At 35.0% G+C, this 24746-nt stretch overlaps 2 protein-coding genes across 4 annotated transcripts in view; one reads left to right on the top strand and one right to left on the bottom strand.

The window, feature by feature from the left end:
* Positions 1–24746, top strand: part of IFT74 (intraflagellar transport 74) — a 37269-nt gene that overhangs the window by 2061 nt on the left and 10462 nt on the right. For 2 of the 3 annotated variants that reach the window (XM_039567561.1, XM_010401359.3), the window contains exons 5-16: positions 761–859; positions 1027–1087; positions 1553–1612; positions 2571–2632; positions 13345–13483; positions 14482–14544; positions 15164–15307; positions 16421–16461; positions 17664–17743; positions 18375–18377; positions 20848–20901; positions 24197–24294. In XM_039567561.1, coding sequence (XP_039423495.1) covers positions 761–859; positions 1027–1087; positions 1553–1612; positions 2571–2632; positions 13345–13483; positions 14482–14544; positions 15164–15307; positions 16421–16461; positions 17664–17743; positions 18375–18377; positions 20848–20901; positions 24197–24294 — 904 coding nt within the window. The remainder of the gene's footprint in view (positions 1–760; positions 860–1026; positions 1088–1552; positions 1613–2570; positions 2633–13344; positions 13484–14481; positions 14545–15163; positions 15308–16420; positions 16462–17663; positions 17744–18374; positions 18378–20847; positions 20902–24196; positions 24295–24746) is intronic. The other variant, XM_039567562.1, reaches the window with a different exon arrangement.
* Positions 3819–9960, bottom strand: LRRC19 (leucine rich repeat containing 19). Its single transcript, XM_010401358.4, has 5 exons — positions 9778–9960; positions 7281–7373; positions 5857–6367; positions 5450–5656; positions 3819–4243 (listed from the first exon to the last, which is right to left on the bottom strand). The coding sequence occupies exons 1-5, from the start codon at positions 9802–9804 to the stop codon at positions 3918–3920; spliced, it is 1164 nt and encodes a 387-aa protein (XP_010399660.1). The 5' UTR covers positions 9805–9960; the 3' UTR covers positions 3819–3917.

Raw genomic sequence — 24746 nt, 5'->3', positions numbered from 1 at the left:
CTTTTCAGACACAGAGTTGAAGCTTGACAACAGCATGCAATAGGTGGTGTTCACTTATAGTGAGCTGTTAGAAGAGTGCTGCTATAAGAGTGAAAGTTATTTTGTATGTAGATATTCTGTAGGAAGAAAGGAAGTAGATTCCCTTGAGGTTTTGTAGTTAGGCTTGATAAATTAAATGCTCTCACACAGCATTAGTAAAGGGGGGGGTCAGTGATTCTGAGCTTCCACCTCTAACGTTTGTTAGGTCTGATAGCTCCATTTGTCAGAAGTAGCATTGCAAACTAAAGGTTTTTTATTGTACATTTCAGGTGGCTTACTTGGATTATGCATTCAGCTAGCAATGACAAACACAAGACCTTGTGCAAACTATTGCATGCAGGATTTTATCAGTTGATCATATTACAGTTTTGAATAACTGGTCCTAAAAGATGTCATTTTAAGTATGGATGATACCCCCATTTTGTGAATTTATACTGTGGGTTTTTTCTGTCCACATCTGTTTTACCAGCAGAGACAAAAAGCTAATTAAAACATTTTATTTCATACCAAGGTTTTCCAGCAACTACTTAGGACTTTATCTGATACAACAATTTTGCTTTTTTCCACACTTGCCTCTTCTTAGAAATGCTGAGTTGAAACGAAGTGCAGTGTGAGAGATACTAATTTCAAATCTCCTAATGTAAAATATATTTTCTGTTCTGCCTGTGCTTTAGTTGTACATCCAAATGTTGATGATTCTTTTTTGTTTATTTTTTTTCAGAAGTAAAACAAATGAACTTACAACAGAAATTAACAAGCTGCAGGAAGAAGTAGAAATGTACAAGCAAGAGAAATCTGTCTATTTGTCCTATGAAAAACGGTGAGATGTATTGCAGTTAATGCAGTGCTACCTTTCTAAGTCAAAAGACTATTTTCAAGTATTGGGCAGGCTTCAAGGAATCAGTGAATAATTTTTTTTTTTTATTATTTTATTTTTACATATACAAATCTTATAATTTGAAGTTTGACTTTTTGTTTCATATTTAGGGCAGAGGCTTTAGCTGGTGAAATCAAAGATTTTCAAGGTCAACTAGCAGACTACAACATGGTATGCTGCTGTCAAATTTTGATATTGAATGCTATCCCGTTTATTCTCTTACTTAACTTTGTACTGCTTTTGCCTCATTTGGAATCTTTTTTTTTTACATTTCTATGTAAAAATATACTGGTTAGCACCGCCTTTATTCAGTTATTGGAAAGGAAAGAGATGGAAACAGAGGAAAACAAAAAGTGTACTATACATTAGGAGAAGCATCTGCATATGGATTTAAGAAATTTGTGCTGTGTAATATTTCAGTGCTTAGAACAGCTACATATGATGATGATTATTCCTGAAAATGACATGTAATCTATTCAGATTCCCAAATCATGTTTTTTCCATTTGCAATAGCTGAAATTTGCTGTGCTTTCATGAACCCTTTGTCTGATTTTTTTTTTTTTTTTTTTTTTTTTTTTTTTTTTTTTTTTAAAGAAAATGAGAGCAGTAACAGGTTGGAATTCTGTCTTGTTTCAGGTTCTGGATATACTTAACACCAGTACAGATATGGCAGAAGTGATCCGTGATTACAATATGGTAAGAATTACGATATTTGCTATACTTTAGCAGTGAAATGGTGTGTCACTTTCTTGGTGCTTTGAATGTCTGACATATCTAACAAAGCATAGCACTGACTTAAAACTTAGCCATTTTTTTCCAGTTAAATTATTCATAATGTTGGCAACAGGTTAGCAGTAAGACAATTGCCTGAAGTGTTGTGTTAACAGCCCCATGATAGTTTTCTGTGATTTAAATTTAAGAGGGGTGTTATCCCAACCCAAATTATGAGCGTTAAAATATCTTTTTTATTTTTTGGGAGCACAGGACACTAGTCTTAGGAGAGGTAAATTTAGGTAGACTACGCTGCCTTGTAAAGCTGCCTGGTCTTCTGTACATTAAGTTCTCTTTTGTCTTCAGCCTTTTAAATGTCTCCAGTGTAAAAAATAGTAAATAGGTCTCTGACATAGCTATCACAAAATTAATGAGTTTTGTTCTTCCTTTGCTTTCCTTCTTTATTTTCTAACATGTACTCTTAAGTGTTAAGGCGTGAGTGGCGTATTTTATTTCTTATGATCAATTTGTCCATAAGCAAAAGAAACCAGTTTCAGTAAAGGTTGTTTTGATAACTTGAAAAATTACCTGAATATTTCTTGGTCAAAACAACTTTTTTTCCCTTGCATTTGATTGAATAATAAGATACAATGTCTGTGTAATAAAGAGAAGAATGCCTTTCATCCTGTCCGTGTAGTTTTAAAGGTATTTTGCTAAGTGTTTCAGTAATAGATCCCAGAGTAATAGTGAGTGAATCAATTTCTCTAGAAGTATTCAAAAGATGTGTACATGCCGTATTTAGGGATATGGTTTAATGGTGAGCTTGTCAGTGCTGAATTAAGGGTTGGACCTGATGATCTTAGAGGTGTTTTCCAACCTGTATGGTTCCATGATTTATTACAAACTTGGTTGTGCTCCAATTTTTTTTTTTTTTTTTTTTAAGTTAAAGGTTCAGAATGACCGAGACACTCAGAGTATGGATAAAATTTTCACAGAAAGACAAGTGTAAGTACATTAAGTGTATGTTTTTCATCTTTGAATAACTCAATTTCTCCTATCTCAGCTTGGGAAAGTTGAAATGTTACCTGTTAGCCTAACAGTGCAATGCATATCGGAAGTGATGCCTGAACAATTTCAAGATGATATGTTAGTGCCAGGTTGCAGCTGGAGTTCCTAGTGTTAAACTCCTGTTACTCCCCTGAAGATAATTACTATGTCATTCAGGAAGAGTTAGATGGCAATGGAGAGTCCTGTCTCTTGGCAATCTGGTGTCAAGTTTTGGGAGTTTTGTTGTGTTGTAGCAGAGTGAAGAAAGCAAGCAGAAGTGGGAACTAGACCTTTGCCTTTCTGGTAAGGTAAGGCTGTGTAGAGGGAAAGATGAGGACTGTGAGATGCTTGCAATAGGAATTAGTAAGAATTTTGTGAGAATGGCTTGTGTAGTGATAGGCTGAGAGGGTGAGTTTTTGAGATAGTTAATTTAGGCACAAGAGGGGTGCAGGAGAATGCTATATGATCCTGCTCATTGCCAGTGAAAGCAATGAGGCTTTATATACCAGTAAGCCATCCGAAGCAACCAATTTACCAGTTAATAATGTCACATTGCATTAATACTGCAGTTTTCAACAGCTTGCAAATGTGTCTGTTGCACCCTGAATGCATTTTTAAGTGTTAAGAAAATATGAAGAGAAAATACTTGGTTCAGTAGCAATGCAGTAATGGTAATTTATCGTTGCACTGTACATACAAGTTTTTGGGAATACAGCAGTTGGTCTTTCTTGCTCTGCTAATTTGGGTAAAAAAATACCCAAATGCTCCATTCTCTGATTGTGTTAGTTTTGCCTAATAGACTGCAGAGCTGTTCCAGCGCTGATTTGAAGCCAGCCCCCAGTCTGGCTGTGGTCAGCTTCAACATTTTTGAGAAATTATTTTTCTCTTCTAGACCTCCTCACAATGAAAGTATTCGTGATTATGCCAACATCACCTGCTACTTTGTTCATGTCAAACAATATACATTAGGCCCCCCAATATAAGTAGCCAAATAGATTTTATAAAAAAGTGGATTATGAGTATTTTTTGCATGGTTTGAAGTATTTGTTGTGTCAATAATGCATGCATATGACCCCATTTTTTAACTTCGTGATTGACGCAGCAAAATCTTGTTGCGGATTTGGCAAGATGAAAGGAGACAGACTGCATAACTTCATTCTGTCTTGTACAAGGGCAGCATAAAATGGAAGTATAAGAGTACAATGTTTTTAAAATGTCAGTTCAGCATCCATTGTTTAAGACATTAATGCTCCTCATTTACATAAATATCTATGTATTTATCCTCAATAAATCCATCTTCTTCATCTCTGCATGCATGAACTTTCTCAAATATTACGATGGGTTCTTCACTGCTTGTACCCGATACTGAAGGAGAAGAGCACGTGTCAGCTGAGAACTCCTGTTCAAACATCTCTGAGTTATTTTCTTCCAGACGACGGTGACGGTAGCTGATCAAGTAGTGATACCATGCTGGGCATTTTACAGCAGTAAAAATCAGGAGTGTAGTGCCTAGGACAAACCCTAGGACACCCGCTAGGAAGGTCCAACTTTTGCCAACAAGTGGTAACTCTTTAAAAAAAACAGGAAAAAAGAAGAGTTATCTTCATGAGGAATACTAGCAAGAACTCTTGTAGGATTTTTTTCATAGTTAAATTGAGAACTCACAAAGTAAACATTGATAGGGGAATTACTGTCTCTAGAGCTTTTGTAGAATGTTGTTGCTGTGTTATGGAGTCAATAACATCACAGAGATTGGTAATATATGTGCATCTCATTTCATAGCAATATAAGTCTACCTTGCATATTTATAAAAAATAATTGTTTCAAAGTCTATTTCAAAGGTAAAGTTCTGGGGACATATAAAAGATTTAAAAAAAAAAATAAAAGATTTTTTTTCTGAAAGTTAAATTCCAAGATTAGGCTTTGGAAAAAAATAATCAGTAATTGGTTTCAAATTTTATTTCCGAGGCTTTATTTTTTATCTGGTAATAATGTCTGAACCCTAAAATAAGATGTCTTTGACATATCCTTTCAGTTGTGTTTCTTTAATAATAAAAAATTCAGTAAACTATATTTGCCAATAGTCTTTATTTAGAAGCTGTTTTTATGTGCTGGCCACTACCCTAAAACAAATTGTAAGGTGGTACAGCTAAAGAAACATGTCACAGTGGTAGCTTATAATTTGTGTATATATCTGTAGATGTATTTCCGACGTTAGCCAGAAGGAAGAAGTAAAGCTTTTCAGGATTGAAGACTTAACTTGCACGTAAGATTAACATTGAAAGGTGAAGAAAGGTGAGGAGACTATCACTGAAATTTCCAGAGAATGTGCAATGTGCATTCATGTCCTTTATACTGAACACATTTAGGATGGGAGAAAAATCTGTAAGTTCGCGCTATCACATTTTAGGAGCACAGCTACATGTAGAAAGCAGTTAGTTTGGAAAAAGCAAATTTTTTTTAAAGTTACTTCCCTAGTTCTGTTAGGCAGAGATCTAGACAATTTATCTGAATTTTAGGGCTTTGAAATTTCATCATCATTTTTTAGTATCATTAAAGAATGGGGGGGTTTATCTGTTTTGAACACTTACTCAGTAAACCTTAACATTCCTTGTAATGTGTGTGACTGTCTACAAGAACCTGGAAATATGCTTGTTCTGTAGCCCTGGCTTTTATGGAAGAGTCATAGTGTACTAGGAATGCAAAACAATATAGAGTCTTGGAACAGCAAATCAAACAGCTCATAAGCAGTAAAGTGAAATATCTGTGTATTACCTGCTCGTGTTCCATTGTTTCCAGTGGTGTTGTTTGGAGTCAGAACTGTTATTAAGGCACTACTTCTAAGACTAACAGCAGGAGTGGAAGTTACAGTGTTTTCTAAAAGAGTCTTTTCAGCTTTGCAGTCAGCAGGTTGGATAGCTGCCATCTTGATGGAGATTTTTTCCGTGTTTGGCAATGTACATGTAGTGTTGCTTTCATTTTCTGTGAATGTGAGCAGGGAAGAGGCTATGAGTTAGTGGTAATTTTTTGGCACTCTAATCTAAAAAAATCTCATGGATAGCTATTGTATTACTGCATAATATGGGTAAATTGGTGGTGGATTTTATCCACATCAGAAAAAAATGCACAGTTAAGCTATTTGATGTAAAAAAATATGAAATGCTGCCCTTACCAAAACTTACCCAATGTCACATTGGAGGCAGTTAGCCATATCTGTAAGTCAAGGAGGTCACAGGAGCAGATCCATGGGTTTCCAGCTAAAACAATTTTAATCAGTTTAAAAGATGATTTTATATGAAAATATTTCAGAAAGTTATACTGTAGATTTAAAACTGTCAGGCTTTCTAGAAAAGTAAATGTATCTGAATCCAGCTGAGCAATCATGTTATAGGATAGATTCAACACTGAGAGTTGCTTTAATCCTGCAAATGCTGCTTTATGAACAGTGCTAATAGAGTTGTTGCTAATATCCAGAGTTATGAGTTTTTTCAGATTGTAGAAGCTGTTATTGCATAATACAGTAATGTTGTTTTCATTCAGATGAAGTTCAGTGAGGTTAATAAAATGTCCAAGAATCTCTTTGTCATGATCTTCTAAAGTGATTTTATTGTTTTTGAGGCTTAATTTAGTGACATTTTGAAGAAGGTTGAGGGGGATATTAAAGAGGTTTTTTCCAGACTCCTCACAAGCAACCTGTTGAAAAAAAGAGAGTGACAACAATTAAATACAGTGGAAAAGTTTACTAATAAAGGTGTCTCAGTGAGGACTGTTGAAGGCAAGAGAAAACTTCTATTTTGTAATGCTGTCACTTTAAAAGAAAAGTTACATTGCTCTTCATGAAGTTTTATTTATATCTTTCTTAATTAACTCATGGTCTGGTGATAACAGCAGAATGAATCCTCCTTGTGTGTAGAGACCTGATGTTCCAGAGCACTTAGTGCTGAGCTCTGTGCTTAGATGCAAGGGTCTTTAGGTGATGGTCATCCAAAATGTAACCAGTTTGGCACACTGTTTTGGAATTAATATTTGGAATTAATTATTTGTTGGGTAAAAAATGAACTCCTTTCCTACATAATCTGGAAAGAAGGTGTCATAGAGAAAGTTTATTCAAGACTGCAAATTAATTCAAATATGCCTTCTGTAATGTATTTTTTAAAAAACACCTATGTTTACTCTTAATTTAAAATAACATCCTTAGAGCAGACCTTCAACAAAACATTTATTATATATATATTTGTTATAGCACTTCATTTTGGTTTTCTGTGTTGAAGTTTAGCGTAGCTGCAGTCTTTTCAGATTTGAGTGTTTGCTCTCAATACCTTGAAATATTTCTATTTTCTGAGAAGAGTACATTTATTTATATATGTAAAGAGGCATTCCTGTTGTCTGGAAGAATTTGAGGTACAAAATCATCTCAAATAGGTTTCAGTGTTGTTCACCCACTTACAATGACTGCCATCAGCTAACTGTCCATTACACTACTTCTTACTTGCATTTTTGTATTTCTTTCTTCAGGACATATGTTTATGAAACAGTTTTTAAAGTGCTTTCTGCTTCAAATGTATCTTTCAAAAATAAGGGTAGTCCAGATCAATGTAAAACTTACAGTTTGGGAAGTAATGTTGCAGTCAGCAGTTACTGGATTCAGAAACAGCATTCCAGCCCAGATCACAAGCCAATAGAGTTTCATGTTTGGAGCCTAGTAAAAAGCATGTTTGCACATCAAGACCAGAGTACCAGTGTCTTCTGTAGCGGTAGTTTAACGTATTAATAGATACAATTATTTCAATGATAGTTTAATAAATTTTGTTCTACATAAATACTTTCTAATGTAAAATTAAGTGGAGAAACAGGGGGTATCAGAACCAGCTTTCACTTAATTGAGCCAAACCTAAAATCCAGTGTGCAGACTGTATCAGCAAATAGAAAAGGGATTGGTTAGAGAAGTTAATAGAGAAAAACATCATAAATGTATAAAACAAATAGGCAGGGCTGTACTCTTTAGTATCCCTGTTCAAGCAATTATGGGTACTGAAAGACTATGACTGGAGTAAACTGCAGAAAGTATTGATGCTTGCGTGCTCTCCCTGTACAATTTCTCTCATTGCCTCTGACAGAGGTAGGTACTGTACTAGACAATTGTTGGTTTGTCCAGTCAGATTTCTTGTATGTTCTTATGCAAGTTACTAAGCATTTTCTGTGAATTTTTAATTAGAAGATCAATCTTTTGATCTCTTTATTGTCCATAATATAACCTATAAAATGACATAAATCTGGATTTCTCTATTAGGAAGGTATAGTTGTTGCTCTGATCTTTGGAACTAAGTAAACATGGTTCAGTCTCTAGTGATGGAGTTTTTGTACAGATTTGAGCCTTGTTTTTTGAAAGTTAGGAAAGATCCTACAAATAGTATTTACTGTGGTATTAACATCTCTCAAAGAAGGGGTCTCTCAGTCATTGCCTTTGAATCAGGCACTATTTGCACTATCTATTCATTTTGAGCAGAAATGTTAACACCATGTCTGTGACAAGTTAGTCCCTGTTTATGCCACACTTGAATGAAAATGTTGTGTGAAAGTCAATGAATCTTTAATTTTTCCAGTTTTTCTTAAGCATCTGAAAAGATAGGCATTTAATCTTAGTATCTCCTTGCCAGATATCTTCCAGAGTAAAAGAAACCCAAAAGGTAAAGTGTAAGATACTTGTTTAAAGTGAGCTGTACAGAGCATTCACTGAATTTAACAGAAAAGAGTGGGAGAAATTACATAAGGAAGTTTAATTGCACGAACAATGGTAAGTATAGGCAGCCCATCAGATTTACAAAACCTCCACCAGTCCTTAAAATGAGTGCCAGGAGGCCTTTGCTGATCATTATGATATAAATGAGGTCATAGAACAAACTCGTCAAGTCTATTTGATAACTTCTATATATTTGCATGTCAGAGGATTGACCTTACTCACCTAACTGAATCAGCCTGGAAATTTCATAACTTCTTGGAAAGAAGAGGAAGATAAATGCCACTTAGTCTGCTCTGATCCATTGTGTATTTCTACTTCTGTCAGAATCTTATATTGCATACAAAAAGAGTTCATACACCTTTTGCCATTTAGCCATTATCCGCGGCAGGGACAAGGAGTGCTAGCAGCAGCAGCCCATGTGGAATTTTTTATGTTCTGTATTAGGTTTTGCACTTGTCAGTGGTGGTACTGGTGGCCTGCATAGTTTTTTAGCCAGCTTGTGTATTGTTAGTGGAAAACATGATGCACTTTGAGAATTTCTGAAATTACTATTTTAAAATCTGGATCTTGTAGTGTATTTGGACTTTAAAGATACAGCTTCCTAGATGTTCAGAAACAGAACAGGTCTTAACCTGGCAATTTATAAATACAGATAAATGGTATTATTGTAGTTTTCAGATTACAAGACAAGAACTGTCTTAAATAGAGTCGGAAACTATATTAAATATTGTTCTTAATATTAAACTGTAAGTTACTAGCAACCAAGTTGAAAATTTAGGTATGAACATATGTCTAAGTCAGAAACATAATTCCTAGCTCTTACTTTAGTTTCTACTGAAAAGATAGGGGATTTCTTACAAATGTGACTGCCTGCATTTGGTGTATGTGAACCTGTATAATCAGTAGAAGAACAGGAAAGCATCTGTAATTTTAGTTGCAGTCCAGCATTTTACTAGAAACAGATTTTACAAACCGCTGTTTAAACTAACTGCTTTGAAAAGAAACTCAGCCTAGTAATACATTGACAATACATTGGTAGTACTTCGATATTTCCTTGTAATTAGAAGTGCTTTCTTAAAAATTTCCATCTGAGAACTTTGAAAATCATATAATTTAAAAACAATGTAATGATTTTTGTTTTTCTGGGAAGGTTATTGAGTTTATATAATCAGTCTGATTTTCAGAGTCTGTTCCCCAGCTTTCTAATGAAGTAGAATTTACTTAACAACTCAGCATGTCCAAGGTTCATATTAATTCCTGAAGTTTTAATATACCTTGAGATACGTTTTCTTCCAGTCTAGCAACAAAGTTATACTAATAAATCTTTGCCTGCATTTTGAATTAGACATGCTAAGTGTCTTACCTTTCTGCTGCTTCTTACAGGTATCATATGTACCTATGTGTAGATTTTTCAGTGCACTGACAAGAAATAACATGGTGAAACAGCACTTTGTTTTTCTTCAACCTTTGTACCTGATGAATAACCAGGCAGTGTAAAAAAATAATAACCCTAGAAAATCCTTAGCAAAAGATTGACTAAGTTGAGCAACTTCTTATAATCGTCTTGGGATTTAATTGGATCATCAGCCAATAGGAAAGTCTAACTGTAATATGCTGAAGTGTCAAGTTCCAGTTCGTAGAGGAAGCAGTGAGTTTAAATGCCACAGGTAATTTACAAGCAAGTTGAGTTATAATCAATTAAAGAAATTCCGGAGACGGAAAACGACTTTCATTTTTAATTTGATTAGTCATCAAATGAAGAAAATGTCAGGATATTTGCATACCAAAGTAAAGCTTCCTAGTAGCTAGTTAACTCTGTTAGTGCTTGTGTCTTGGAAGCATCATCGTCAGAGGAGCTGCAGGGCGATACATAAGGATGTCTGTAATAAGAACTGTATTTCAGGAAGAAGTTCCAAAAACAAATCATACTTGCTCTGGAGTGAATGTCTATGTACAGGCTGAAAAAAAGGGATTATATTGATATACAGGCACTGTGTCCCATAAATTTTTACTTGCATTAGTGCTCGTTCTGTCCAATGCACACCACCAAACTACAGAAGAGTTCATCTCCTTTCCATCTCCATTCCTCTCCAATATGTGGCTGTAGAAATTGTTTTGCTTCACTGTGTCTTTGTTGTTATTGGCACTTTATTTTTGCATAATATCTCAAAACATTCTGCAGCTTTTCCGAGCTTCATCCCTGATTCAGCTTCATCCATAGTGTTCAAATTACTCACAGTAACAAACTGTGTTTCTGTGACAGCCATTTCTGATTTTTTTACTGCCTCTTGAAAAATCACTAAGTTGCAACTTCCCCTCAGAAGGTCTCTACCAGAGAAGATGCATCACAGTAAGTCAGACACTTCTGGTCTCAAGGACATGCTGGATCATCTTGAAGTATTTAGCCAGGAGTCCATATCATGTAAGAAAAGGAGAAGTGCCTCATGTTAAGAGGCTACTCTTTAATTTATCCACACACACTTTGAATAGAGGAGGCTGGAAAAGGAGGTTTCATTCCTTGTCCTGCTTTACATGCTTTAAATCTCAGGCACAGATGAGAGAAATCCCATAGAGCTTTGAGATACCACTACCCTCAAGAGTGGTACTGCTATACATGGAGCAAACTGTATTCTCTCCCTTTCTGAAGGTTCCAGTGATCTCCAGGAAAGACACTATGTTTGTGTTTAAATACAAGCTCCCTCTAAGCCATACTGCAGTGTCTCCAGGAGAATTACATGTAGTGTGGAGGCTTCTTCTGAAAATCAACACCCTTAGCATTTTGTTGAATTTTTTACTGCGCTTTCTCTGTTTTCTTTCTTCCATGTCTGAAGCTGGGCTTGATTTGAGAGAAACTGTCACTGCTGAGACCTTGCAACAGCTTTCATAGGCCCACACTGAGGCATGAGGAGCATTCAGTAAAGAAGTAACATGAAAGCTCCCTGACAACTCCTAGTTCCACGCCTTCCAAAAGGTCTTGGATCAAACTACTCTTATAGCTTAAAAAAAAGCTCATTTCCACTACCGTATGTAACATAATTAGCCATTTATAAACTGGTGCACTTGCAGTGAGGGCCTTGTTCTTTGGACTGCGTCTGAATAAATTTGTTTTAGTCCCAAGAGGGTATTAAATTTAATGTCGTATTACAGCCATCCAGTATTTCTTATTCAGTCCCAATGCTTGCCAAATTTGCCATACTTAGTGGGAGATCATCACTTTGTTGTGTTTCATCACCATCAGGTCGAAAGCATTTTTGCAGCATGGCCTGCTAACCTGACGGAATTTTTATATAATATGCTCAGTTTCCTGGAGATTATAGATCTCCTTGGAAGCTAGTTGGAAGTGGTTACATTTTTTAAGCTCTTTTGAGAATTCCTTGTAAGTGATGAAAACTGTGGGGAAAGGCTGAGGGAACTGGCATTGTTTAATCTCTAGAAGAGAAGGCTTAGGGGGTATTTTGTCAAAGTAAATACCTGATGGGCAGGGATTAAGAAAGTGGAGCTGCTCTCAGTGATGCCAAAGGGCAGGACAAATGACAATGGCCATATATTGGAGAACAGGGAACTCCATTTAAACATCAGAAAAAACTCTTCTGTTTGTAAGAGTGAACAAACATCAAAGCATTGCCTAAACAGGTTATGGGGTATCCATCCTTCAAGATACTGAAAACCTGAAAAAGACGCTGACAACCTGCTCTAGGTGACCATGCTTTGAGTAGTGCACAGGTTGGACCAGACAACCTTCAGAAGTCCATTCCAATGGCAACTCTACTCTGCTTCTACAATATTTTCATTATTTCTTTACCCTGAAATTATCATGGTGCAGTTCCAATATTTTGCATCGTCTCTTAAATCTGAGGGCATTCTTGTCTGCAGTCTTTGATCCAATAGTGTCAGTTACACAATTTACCACTTGTCATCTTGCAACTTGGGAACAGTTAATGAAAAAGAGGAGAAAAAAAAGTCCTGGATGAAGGTATTCAGCTGATTTTATCATTCTTAACAGCAGAAATCACTCTGGAAACAAGTAAACTGTTTCAGCAGCAATCTTTCATGAACAATGAAGGGAATTAAGGTATACTGTTCAGGTTATACTGTATATTTATGTAAGGGTATACATATAAGGGTATGTATATAAGGTATACTCTCAGGAGTGGTTTTGTTTAAATTTCCTTTAACTGTGTTCTCAGATTGACTCTAGCTTTCAGGAATTTCATAGAAATTACTAGACTTACCATAAAACAGTGAGAACAGTTCTTTATGCATTCTTTAAATCTGCTAAGACAGTTGCTTGTAGCTCACTATAGCTGAAATGGTAAAGTTTTTGTATTTGCAGACTATTGATTTCCTAAAAAGATTAAAGTCCTGAATCAAGAATGTAAAAAAAGCCTAGTTTCTTAGTTATTGCGTAGTTAAAAAACTACACTGCTTAGACTTCTGCAACCACTCTCCATTGTAATCAGCAATTCTTTGCAAAGAGTAATCTTTTCATCATCATCATCTGGTACCGCCAAGTCGTGATGTCTATATAATATATTTTCTTAATGTGCATTCACAAATTGCATACCAGCTTCTTTATTTCAAACTGTCTGTTGTTACTCCAGAAATTCTGATTAAGTGCAACTGAGAGGGAGTACTATACTTTTGCCAGTGTTGAGACCAATGCAGATAGACAGAGCAGGAGTGCTGGAAAAACACGGTGTGGGTATTGTAAAGGCAGAGAATTCTCCTGTATTTCATTTTGTGAATGTTTGTATACCTAATCCAGCTCCAAGAGGATTAGGTACAAGCTGGTAACTCCTTTTTTATAGAGTCTGGGCTTTTGATGTTACACTGAGCATTTCAGTGAGGCTGAAGGAGTACTGGAGTTTGAAATGAGTGCTTACAATATATATTAACTGGTGAAAGTTACAAAACCCTTATATTTTTACAGCACAGAAAAGTTAATTCAAGATGTAGAAGAAGATATCAAGCGTGAAAAGGTTGTGGCAGATGACATAATGAAAGAAACGTCGCAGGAAAATCAAGCTAAATATATGGAGATGAAAGCTGCTAATGAAAAACTCTCCCAGGTTGGCTTGTTTCATTATGCTTACCTAAAATATTTCTTAAACTGGCTTCATGGTTTAGATAAAATTTAAGTACTAAAGAGCTTGACAACAGAGTAATACAATAAAAAAGCTTGCTGGTGTCTTACTCAATTGTAGAAGTACCTGAAAATAGAGCAATTGACTAAGACCAAATACTTTGTCTTTTTGTATCTAATACTTTAAGAAGAAATAATGTTCCCAGTTTTCTGTTTAAATTTAGGGATTCACGTGCAGATTTTAAAAGCCACTGCAATACATAGATGTTTCATGATGTGCAAAAAGCAAGCAAAAGGGAAAAATAACCCCTGCAATTTCTGTAGTTCAGTAGAAAGTTTTCTTCTTGTGTACAAAAGCAAATCTGACTAGCTTTTTCTATTATTATATTGTTGTATGTCTGAATGTATCAGAAAAAATGAACTGGGTTTTATAAAATGTTCACTAATCCTAATGTTAACAACAGTAACATTTCTAGGCTCTCTGGGATGATCTAGTTCAGGCTGTGCAGTCTTGAAAGTTTCTCTGTATAGTCTGTACAGAGATGACTTCAGTGTTTCCCATCTGTCTTAGGATGAGCTGAATCAATACTCAGGGTTCACCTGTCTCTTTCTGGACTATAAATAAACTGTTGTGGCTGGTTCAGATTTTAAAATTTGACTCTAAATTTCTGAAGGACAGATAATAAGTTCCAACTGCGGTACTGATTTTAAGAAAAATAATAGTGGAAAAAGGGCAAAAATTTTTTTGCTAGTAGCGCAACTGCAAGTAACAATGATAAGAGTAATGGAAAAGTTGGATGCTGAAATCAAGTGTTTATTACATCTGAGTTATGTGAAGGAGTTGGACACAGTCTTGTCTTTCAAATTTTTGAGAGCAGCAGTGGAATAGTTTACAGCATTTTATACATACTGAGGGTTAAAGCAAAAAAGTAATAAACCAAGTAGAAATTTTTATCTGAATTTTGCGTTTTGCTTCCTCTTTAGGAATTGATTGTTCAACAGCAGGAATTGGATGCACTAAATGTGGAGGAAGAGAGTCTAAGAGCTGTATGTATGATAACAAGTGCTCTCTGTACTAACCTTCCCTGAATGCTATTGTAAAGAAGAAAAAATACCTATAATTTCTCTTCCTTAAATTTTCAGATACTGTAGGATCATACTGTAGTATGGGATGCCAAATCTGCCTCTCTGGTTTCTACTAATAATTTCTGATCAGTTTTGGGTAAAAATGTGTTATTGAGGAGATTTTTTTCATATTGGTTCTTCCATGGATAAAAGGATCTGTGAGCTGAAACATACAGTCTGAAAGTATAATTTTCAAATACTACTAGACATTTTTCAGTCCTTTTGAATATTGTATATAGTTTGAAATTCCCTAGAAACTGTGAAGTAGTAAATCTACTCAGAAAATTGGCCCAAGGAAGAACTTGTAAATCAAGAAGTAACTGATTGGGATATTCTATTCCAGTAAATGTAATATTGATAATATGGATTATAAATTTTACTTTTTATAAAGTCCTTTATAAAATACTTTTTACTTTCTCTGTGCTTTTTGTAAGAAATAAGCTTCACTTGTATAGGTAGGTGTTGCTTAACTAAAGCATGATTGCCGCAATGCTCTCTTGCCATCTGAAAATAGCTAGTAGGTGTTTGCTTTTCCCAACAGGAAATAGCACACTCTGGGGTGAAACAGAAAGCTGTACAGATGTATGAAAAGCTCCACGAGCTCAAGGAACATCGAGATAAAATGATTGCTGAGGATAAGAACGTGGAGTCTCCACAGGAGGAAAGAGAGAGATTACTAAACCAGGCAAGAACAGAAAATGCTGTTATGTAAAAGATTCTCCAAGTCAGTGTTTTTAGGGGTGGTAATAATTGAAAATACTTAAGTTTGAATCTTGCCTATATTTATGCTCTAGGCAGCGCAAATAATCTGAAATTAAGAATAGTTAATGAATTGGAAGTTTGGGCTATTTCTGGTTCAGCCAAAACCTGGAGACCTTTTGAAGCAGGTTCAGAGGAGGGCTGTGAAGATAATCCCAGGGCTGGAGCACCTCTTCTATGAAGACAGGATGAGAGAGTTGGAGCTGTTCATCCTGGAAAAGAGAAAGCTCTGGAGGGACCTTATAGCCACATCCAGTACCTAAAGAGATATATTTACCTTTATAAAAAAATAGGCCGAGTGACTTTTTTACACAGGCAGAAAGTGGTAAGATGGGGGGGAATTTTAAAGTAAAAGATAAGAGGTTTAGATTAGATGTTAGGAAGACTTTCTTTATTGTAGGGGTGGTGCGGCACTGGAACGTGTGAATGCTCCATCCCTGGACATGTTCAAGGCCACGTTGGATGGGTGCCCTGAGCAACCTGATCTAGTGGGTGGCATCCCTTCCCATGGCAGGGCTGGGGAGCAGGGGGAAGGGTGAGTTGGAAACAGATGATCTTTAACATCCCTTCTAACCCAAACCATTCTATTATTTTAAGAAAACTAAATTGGCACAGTGAGCTTTTTAGCTGGTTTTGTTCCAATTCATGAGACATGTTGGTTGGGAAAACTGGTCCAGTTGAACAGCTCTTGTAATTAACTCCAGAGAGTATCTTTGTAGGGTGCTGAACAGGTATACCAGTCCAGGAGTAATTGGATCAGTTTACAATAGCCTACACTGTAACTACCCATTTCTACTTTATGGGCTGTTGGTCTGAATGACTAATGGTAAGTGTATTTCATTTTTAAAAGTATAATTTTTAAACATTTGGAAGACATAACACTTAAATCATATCACTTCTTGTTGGACAGTGTCACAAATTTGTGATTTCAAATGCCAAGTTTCGATTCCGTGTATTTTGAATTTAGATTTTTTTTAATTTTCCTTTTTTCATTTGTAGATTTAATTTCATATGTTAAAGTTGTTTAACTTTTTTATAGGTTAAAGATGATAGTCAAAAAATTGCAAGCATGGAAAGACAGTGAGTAACCCCATTATACTGTTGCTATAAATTACATGTACACCCTAAAGACACATAGTTGTGTTCCATCATGTCTTTCTATAGACTTTTAGAACATCACCACATCTTCAAACCTGTACTAGTGTTAACCTTCCACAAAGAATAGAAGATGTTTTTCTGTTTCCAGTAAACAAGTTTTATAGTGGTAAAACCTTTAGGTCTGCATAATAGGATACTTCCATCCCTTATGAACACACCTTGAGAATATGAATTGGTAGTAGCACTGACATAAACTTGCTTAAGGCTGAAGAAGACATTGATTTTGTAAGAGCTGCTCCTTTGGGACAGCTGTGAAATTGAACCTGCATTACGCTGCAGCCACATTTTGAAGTTTGTTTATGTGTTCTTAAAACCTAAGAGTCACAAAAGTTCCATTCTAAAGAGTAGAAGGGCATTGCTTCTTGATCCTTGGGTATTGGGTCTTTCAGAACACTTGCCAGGAAGTCAAGTAAATTTTATAATAAATAGTATGTATCGAGGGGTAGATAAAACAGTACAGTATTTTCTGATTTTGAGCCTTTTGATTTCTCTTTCTTTAAAGAAAAATTGAGATAATTCATAAAATCTCCTAGAAACAGTTTTAAATTCTTTTGAACAATATTCCCAACTAAAATTGTTGGTCAATTTTTAATGCATTTTAATTGGATAATAAATTGCTTAACAGAATTTTTTAATAGATAAAAATAACAAAGATTTATATTTGAGATTTTATGTAGAAATGTATTAAAGGTAATTTCATTTCACACTTTGATTGATTATGTAGCAGAGTGTTTTATTTGGAAATTTCTTAGTGGATTTTAGTGAATACAGTTTAAGGAATACAGTTACTTGTTGCAGTTTAACAATCATGTTGTACCTCTGCAAAGTTGAATAGCAGCCAGCAGAGGGACTAGTTGAGTAAGTTAAGAATTACTGATGACTCAACAAAAAATGCTTTTTAATAAAAAGGAGCTACAGTACTTCTATTTAATAGACAGAGGACTAAAGTGACAGATGATTTACACATACCTTTTATAATAACAAGAATCATTCTGATACTCTTTTGGTATTGGTAAATAGAGATTTTCTATTTTTATTCTGACTTCTCTCTGCAGTTTTGTCTAAAATAAAGTAAGTATTTTACAATACAGTTTTAACCTTGACTTTCATTATCTATTTGTCAGGTTGGCAGAAGTAAAAGGAAAAATAGACCATTTTAAAAAGGTCATTCAACGACTTGATATGGATCTGGAGAACCATCGAGGTAATATGATTAGAGGCGTAGCAGACTAGGCAGAGCTGCATCTCTTTGTTCTATAACAAACTGTTATACCTATTAGTTACTTAAAACTTTTAGGCTTATGCAAACATTCAGTACTCACCAGCATGAGAAGTTCTGTGTCTCCAAGTACAGCCTGTTCTTTTCAGACATAAGAAATGGGGAGTACCCACCTTTAGTGGAACATTAAACAAATTCATATTGAAAATTACCATATAAAATAATAGGACAGCTGTCTGGTTTTCCATCCAATTTGATTTTTAATATTGCTTGAAGAATAGAAGTGTATCTTACTAGAAGCGCTGCAGAACAAGTTCATATTTAGAAACGCTTTCATTAATTTTACATGATCTGTTACACTGTCGGCAAATGTGGAATTGAGAATATTTAATAGCAATGTGTAAAGCAGTCAGTATTATTTTTACCTGTCTTTGAAACTTCTTAGGTTGATCTTTGCAAGAAGAGTTTGTAAGCTGCCCAGGAATGGCCTTAGCTTATACTGACTTCCAGCAAACATGTGCTGCTAGTGCTTAGGATGGGAATTTATCCTAGCACTGGAAGTTACAGTTCTGGGGGAAGTAACTTTAGTTTGAGCATCAGTCCTTAATAGCTGTAGAAGGTTCTCCATAAAATGAAGATTCATGCAATGAAAAACCTTCTTTTGATTGTAAGAAATCTTGTTCAGATAGGAATTTCATAAGTATATGCCTGCATTCTGAAAGTCTCTATAAGAAGTTATTTAACTTCTATAGAATTAACGAATTGATGTTCTTCTTATTTTATGCCTTTTCTTGGGCAATCAGTGTAAAATCTGGCTGTAAGTGTCTTCCAGGTGAATAAATATCTAAAAATCTGCCTCTAAACAAATGTTTCAGACATCTGTTTATCATCTTCTGCATGACAGAATATTTCTACATTAATCTGTTTATCATCTTTTGCATGGCAAAATACTTCATATTTCTATGGATAGTTCATTATTTTTTTGCAAATATTTATTAAGACTGTTTTATTAGCTTTTGTGTTTCCAGATAATATCATTGCAAACTTTATTGTCCTTTAATTTTTCCTTTCTGTTTGGCTTGCAACCGTTTTTTATTTTAACTTTGGAGAAATGCAGAAGGTAAGAAGCAAGTTGCTTTTCACATTTTATAGTTCAGTTTACACACACAGTCATTCCTTGCTGGACTGTGTCTTTCACTGTTTTAGAAAAGTCTGTTGAAGAAGAGAGTTTGAAGCATATGTAGGAGAAAGCACATGCTCTCTGTCAGCGTATCAGAACCAGTCAGAATACTGAGAATCAAGTTACCTTGTGGTATAATGTAGAGGGAATTACACCTATTGGTGTAACACAGAGGGAATAAATATATTCATAAGGAGTCTCTTTAAGGCACAAAAATGTAAACTCCCAATGCCACCTTCTCTAGTGAATGGGGAGAGAATCGCAGAGGGCAATTCATACCTCAGCTCTAAATCAGCATCTTGGTGTGTCCTTGAAATTCTTGTGCTTTCCCCTTCCCTAGTCACTTTACTTCTGGATCAGTATTTAAACATTATTACATAGTATTCCCAAAATTCAGCTCTAAAGTTTTTTTTATGTAAATATCAGGTGAAATAGAAAGTAAAAAAAAAAAAAAAAAAGAAATTTTAACTAAGGATTTTTTAATGTTTCAGGATAAATATTTCAGTGCTAGAAATATTTTTGAGCAGGGAAAAGTCAAACAGACCATGTTGAAATAACTATTTTTAGGTTTTGCCTGAAAAAATCTAAATAAGTAAATAGTTCACTCACTTATTACATGGTTTATATATTAGCAGTTAACTTTAATGATCAGTCAAAGTCAACATTAATTCAAATGCAACAGACTTAATCCTTCATAAATTGCAGGAGAGGTTAAGATATATGTGCATTAATGGCATATTTTAAAGAAAACTTACTATAAAGACATCTCAAAGTTGTGGTCTTCAAATATTTTTTTCTTTAAACACTTTGACAGATCATGTAACTGTTTCATGGCTCACGATTACCAGAATTTTTAAGAGTAGAACAGGCTAAGTTATTAACTATTGGAGCCTTGCCTTGCAAAATGAAAGAGAGAGTCCAATAAGGAACAAAGCCACAGCTGCAAGGAAGCTGAAGCAGAATCAAAGTCTCTTAGGGCCCCTCAGGTGTTCTTATTGTTTGTATATACTAGATAAAAAGGAAAGCATAGGGGTGTACAAATAAAAAGTCAGAGAGAAATTTGCTTGCTCAGTTTTATCTGTATCTGTCTGATTATTTTACTTTGTATTCTTTAAAATTAAAAGATTATGTTAAATATATAGCAGACAATTAAAAATTTAGATGTTTGAAACTTAAAATTATTTTTAGGAAATGAATTGTCTCATCTTCTTGTGACAAATATATCAGGTGTCCAACTTTACTAATACATATAAATTATGAGTTATTTATGATCAGTAGTCGAATTTAAAGATAGAGTGAATATGTATATAATTCCTTATTTCTAATACCACTATATTGAAGGTGTATGGAAATGTTCTTTCAAACTTAATTGTAGAAAGCTTTCTGTGTGTTTTATTTTCCTAGTCCATTGCTTGTACAGTTCTCCTGTTTATTTCCCTGAGATTATCAGTTTCTTTGAAGCCGTGTATCCCTGTGAAAGTCCATTGCAATAGGTGAAAGTGCAGTTGAAATGGCTTATATATTAAACAGGGCTGCAGAAAGTTTTAACTCATCATGGTGCCCAAATACGCAGAAGCATTTGTTCTCTATTGTTTAAATTCACTTGACTTCAGAAAAACCCTGTGAACTTCCTTTGTCCATACCAAGTATTTATCCCACTCCTATCTATCAGAAATTGTAACACCTGAAAGGTTCTAAAAATTGCATTGAGGCTGATTTATTAAGGTATCTTCTTTTTTAATATTAAAAGGTATATGACATAGTTGACCTGACTACATTAAATTAAATAGGATGTATCCTGTGGTTCCTAGGCATGTAGAAATTTTATTTTCGAAACAGTCATTTTGCTTCCTGAAGGAATCCAGGCCTGAGACAATATAAAGTTAAATTAATGTTACATCTCTTGTAGGAGAAGAAAATTGGAAATACAAAGAATTGAAGAAGAGGGAAGAAAGCATGGACAGTAAGTTGTCTAATATTATTTAGCTTAATATTACATATATATATAAATATTATTAGGCCTAAGTTCACTAAAATACAGGTTTCATTTTGTTGTTAAAACAGTTAATTTATAGCTGCAAAGAACTGATGTGCTGATCTTTGCATAAAGTTCTATGGTCTTGTTCTGTGGACAAGATAATTGAAGTCTTACAGGACAGTCACAAACATTTGGAGCGTCTTTCAAGGCTTTTCATCAAGCATTAAAGATCTAGGAACACAACTTTATTTCATGAAAGCAAGGCTGTAATTAATTGCTTAAGTGATTAAAAGCAGAACTTCAAAATGGACGACTATAGATATCATGTAATTCTTTAAAATTAAGGCTTCTCATATCTATTTACTCAAGATGAATGTTGCTAAATCCTTGTTACATATTAAAAAGTTACAATGTTGTAGAGATTTTGGTAGAAACTAACCGAGGATGAAAACAACTGGGTTCAAGTATACCTTATACATAGTACTGTAGGAGACAGCTTACAAAAAAAAGTTGGTCAGCAAAAGGGAAAATGGTCAGTAAACATGCCATAGAGGTTCAAGGGATATAACACCTTTTTTTAAGTGTTCTCTAAAAATGTTCTATATAACTTATGGCTAGCATGATACTGAAAGAAAGGTCTCAGCTGACAATAAGAGAAGATGAATAAGACAAAACTCAGGGAGTTTCTGTGTTTTCAAATTCCAGGTTTCCTGAGAAGCAAAAAGACAAAAGCTCCCTTGATCTGGGTTTTCAGTATTGATACAGATGATGTCAGCAGGGCTTCACTTTTTGGGTTTTGGTTCTGCTTCTACCCTTCATCAGAGGTTATTGATACAGTTCTGGACCAGTTAGTAATTTGGGGGACCTGAGAGCTGAGAGATTTGGGGGAACATACAGGAGTCTTAAGGATGGGAAAAGAGCAAATATGGTGCCTGTGTAGAAGAAGAGGGGACAATTAAATACATACCAGTCGGATTAGTATCAATTTGCAGAAATAATTTGGAAAAACTAAGCAAGCAAACAATATGTAAATGTTACAGGAACAGGAGTATGAATAACACTAGTATTGATGTGTCGAATACAAACATCTTTTTTCCTTTTTTTGACAGAAAACCACTGCAGAATAAGGAAGGTGTAGCAGATGATGTGTACTTTAACTTCAGTACATCTTCTGCTGTCTTGTGGTGTTTCTAGAAGCAAGCTAGGCCAATATTGTCCATTTTTAACCTATATTGTGCATTCAGTTAAAAAATTATTAATTGTGAAAGATTCAATGCCAAAATGAAAGGATGTATTGCGTAGAGTTTTGCAGTGTGCTGGATGTTTAGGTTAGTCAGTATTTTTCTTAATCAGTTGGATGATGGGAGAAAGCATCTTAGAGAATAGTTTCACAGAAAATGTTCCATCAGAAAAGCTGAAATCGCGTTGGAGACATGGTTAGAATTTAGTGTAATTTTCTTATGTTAGAAATTAATTACAAAAAAGTTTGAAAAGGACTAAGTGTAAGTTTCTGCACTCAAGAGTAATCAACAGCAAAAATGCAGAGTAGGGAGCAGTTCATTAGGTACAGCTCTGTGGTGTGGCTCAGAGAGTGAAAGACAAAGCTGAGCAGTATCAGACTAACATGGAAAATGCCACAACAGTAGGTATACATTGGAGTGTCAGTTGTTAGACATCCGAAGTAATGTTTTTTCCTGTGCATCAAATACTTCAGATGGTTGTATTGTCTCTAGTTCTGCACATAAAGAAAGGGGCTGTCAGTCCTGAAGAAAACTGATGGGGATATGCAGAAAGCATGACCTGCAAGGAAATATGAAAGAATGAGTCTTTTATTTTAGAAAATTTATGACAGTTGTCAAATGTGTAAAAAGGCTGTTTCAAATAGTAACTGAATAATTTATTTCTGTATATATGAGGAGGATAGAAAAGGAGTAATATACCACTAGCTGCAGAAAGATTTCTGGTTGGATATTAGTAAAAACTTCGTAACAATAACATTTACCAAGTGTTGAAATAGATTGTCCAGAATTGTAGAGTATCTATCAGGAGCTGTGTGCGTGAAGAATATGGACAACTATCTGAATTACTGACATATAACTGGTTTTGTCCTGGAGCAAGTGAATTAATTAGATGAGCTCTTGCAGTCTCTTGCATTCAAGAGTTTTTATGAGTCTGTGAAATACACAGCATTCAAATGAAACAAGATCAATCAGACAAGTGTAATGAAAAAATAAGTTGCTTGCAAAAAAGCAGTGCGATGAGATGTAAATATGGACCTTGCTTAATGTTTCTAAATAAATTCAAAGGTTTGAAACAAAAAGCACATAAAAAGTCCAGAATGCCAAAGGAGAAAAACACTAGTCAAATTATACAGCTACAGTTCTGAGGTCCTAATTTCACTGTTGCAGACTCACTTTTATAGAATTACATTCATATCTGTGGATATTTTGTATATTAGTTTTATTGTTTCATATTTATAAATGTGTGAAAATGCTTTTCAATCACTGTCAAATCCTTCTTGCCCAAACAAGGACTTCTCCAGTTTTTATCCAGATAAAAAGTGTGCAAACTCTTATGGTTCCCAAGTGCTCTTGTGTGTATAAGCCATGTTTCAAGAGGAGACCCAGCAAGAAAGAAATTATCGTAACTTAGAGCTCTGGGCAGCATCTTGCTGGCTTCTAACTTCCATGTGATGTGTCCAGGATGTTTCATTTTAGAATATCTCTGTCACCAGAAATACAATGTGGTATTCCTAGAACACAGATACAGAGTGCCTACCACCATTACAACTGTGTTGTCAGATTCAGTTGGACAATTACTAAAATGAACATAAATTAGACTTGTAGCTAAGGGAAATAATACAGAAGGGAAGAGGTGATACCAGGTCTCAAGTCTTCAGCAGTGTTTGGCATTTAGTCCAGGCCATTGGAGATAATAAAGTTACCTGTTTCCTTTGTTTAGCCCATGTTGATAGCTTGCAGAAAAATGAGGACCAACAACTGCTGGGACAAGCATTTAGAAAAGCATCAGAAATAGTGGGGATGAAATTTCTTTCCTATTGGGTGGCAACCCTCACCTAAACACAAGAAGGTGGTGGCCTTGTGTCCAATGTGTAACTGGAATAATTCTTCTCATTTTCATTCCAGCCCGTAAGTTGACAAGTTTCAAGGTCTCTTATCTGAAACTGTACTGCTTAGCAATTTAATACGAAGTTTTGACTGGAAACAACATTTCAACCACTCAAGTAAGAGCTTTCTTTTTTGTGTTTGTTAATCTCTAGATTTTCTTGAGACGTTTGAGGATGTGAAGAGTCAGGAATTGGAACGAAAGGCCCAAATAGAAGCCAACGTTGTTGCACTCCTGGAGCTTACCAGCAGGGTAAGCATTTCCATCCACCTTTAGCAAGCTAGGAGTTTAGACACACAGAACAGGAGAGTGGCTGGATAAAGAAGGATGATTGGTTTTATATGTTTATATTTATCTACATAATAGTCTCTTAAAATGATCAAACATTAAACCATGTGCAGCTGTAGTTAAAAAAAGGATTTGTTTAATTTCTCTTTTTTTTCTGGGGGAAGAGTTTTGAATAGTATGTAATATTGTGACAAGAACAAAGAAATATTTGCATAATTTCTATAATTCTTCATCTCTGTTGTAACTAACATCTATAATGATAAACATTTCCAAATACTGCAGATAAAACTACTGCAATATTTTGTTTATCCAAAGTTTGCAAATCTCAGCTCATGGGTATTCTGTCACTAGTGTTATGTAACTAAAAAAATATTCCAGTTGTGTCTCTGATATACTAAAGGTATGTCTGAAATGCC

Source organism: Corvus cornix, chromosome Z (assembly GCF_000738735.6).
Source record: "Corvus cornix cornix isolate S_Up_H32 chromosome Z, ASM73873v5, whole genome shotgun sequence".
Taxonomy (NCBI): domain Eukaryota; kingdom Metazoa; phylum Chordata; class Aves; order Passeriformes; family Corvidae; genus Corvus; species Corvus cornix.
The sequence above is the reverse complement of the archived record's forward strand: the minus strand, read 5'-3'. Positions and strand labels throughout refer to the sequence as shown.

What these genes read in the sequence shown, in the direction of transcription:
- LRRC19 (XM_010401358.4), bottom strand. Translation starts at nt 9,804, where the DNA reads ATGATACCTGTAAGAAGCAGCAGAAAG. An exon ending in CTGTAAGAAGCAGCAGAAAG is followed by an intron (nt 7,374 to 9,777) that starts GTAAGACACTTA and finishes GCTTTTTACTAG; the next exon opens with GCTCCAAACATGAAACTCTA. An exon ending in TGCCTCCAATGTGACATTGG is followed by an intron (nt 5,657 to 5,856) that starts GTAAGTTTTGGT and finishes TCACATTCACAG; the next exon opens with AAAATGAAAGCAACACTACA.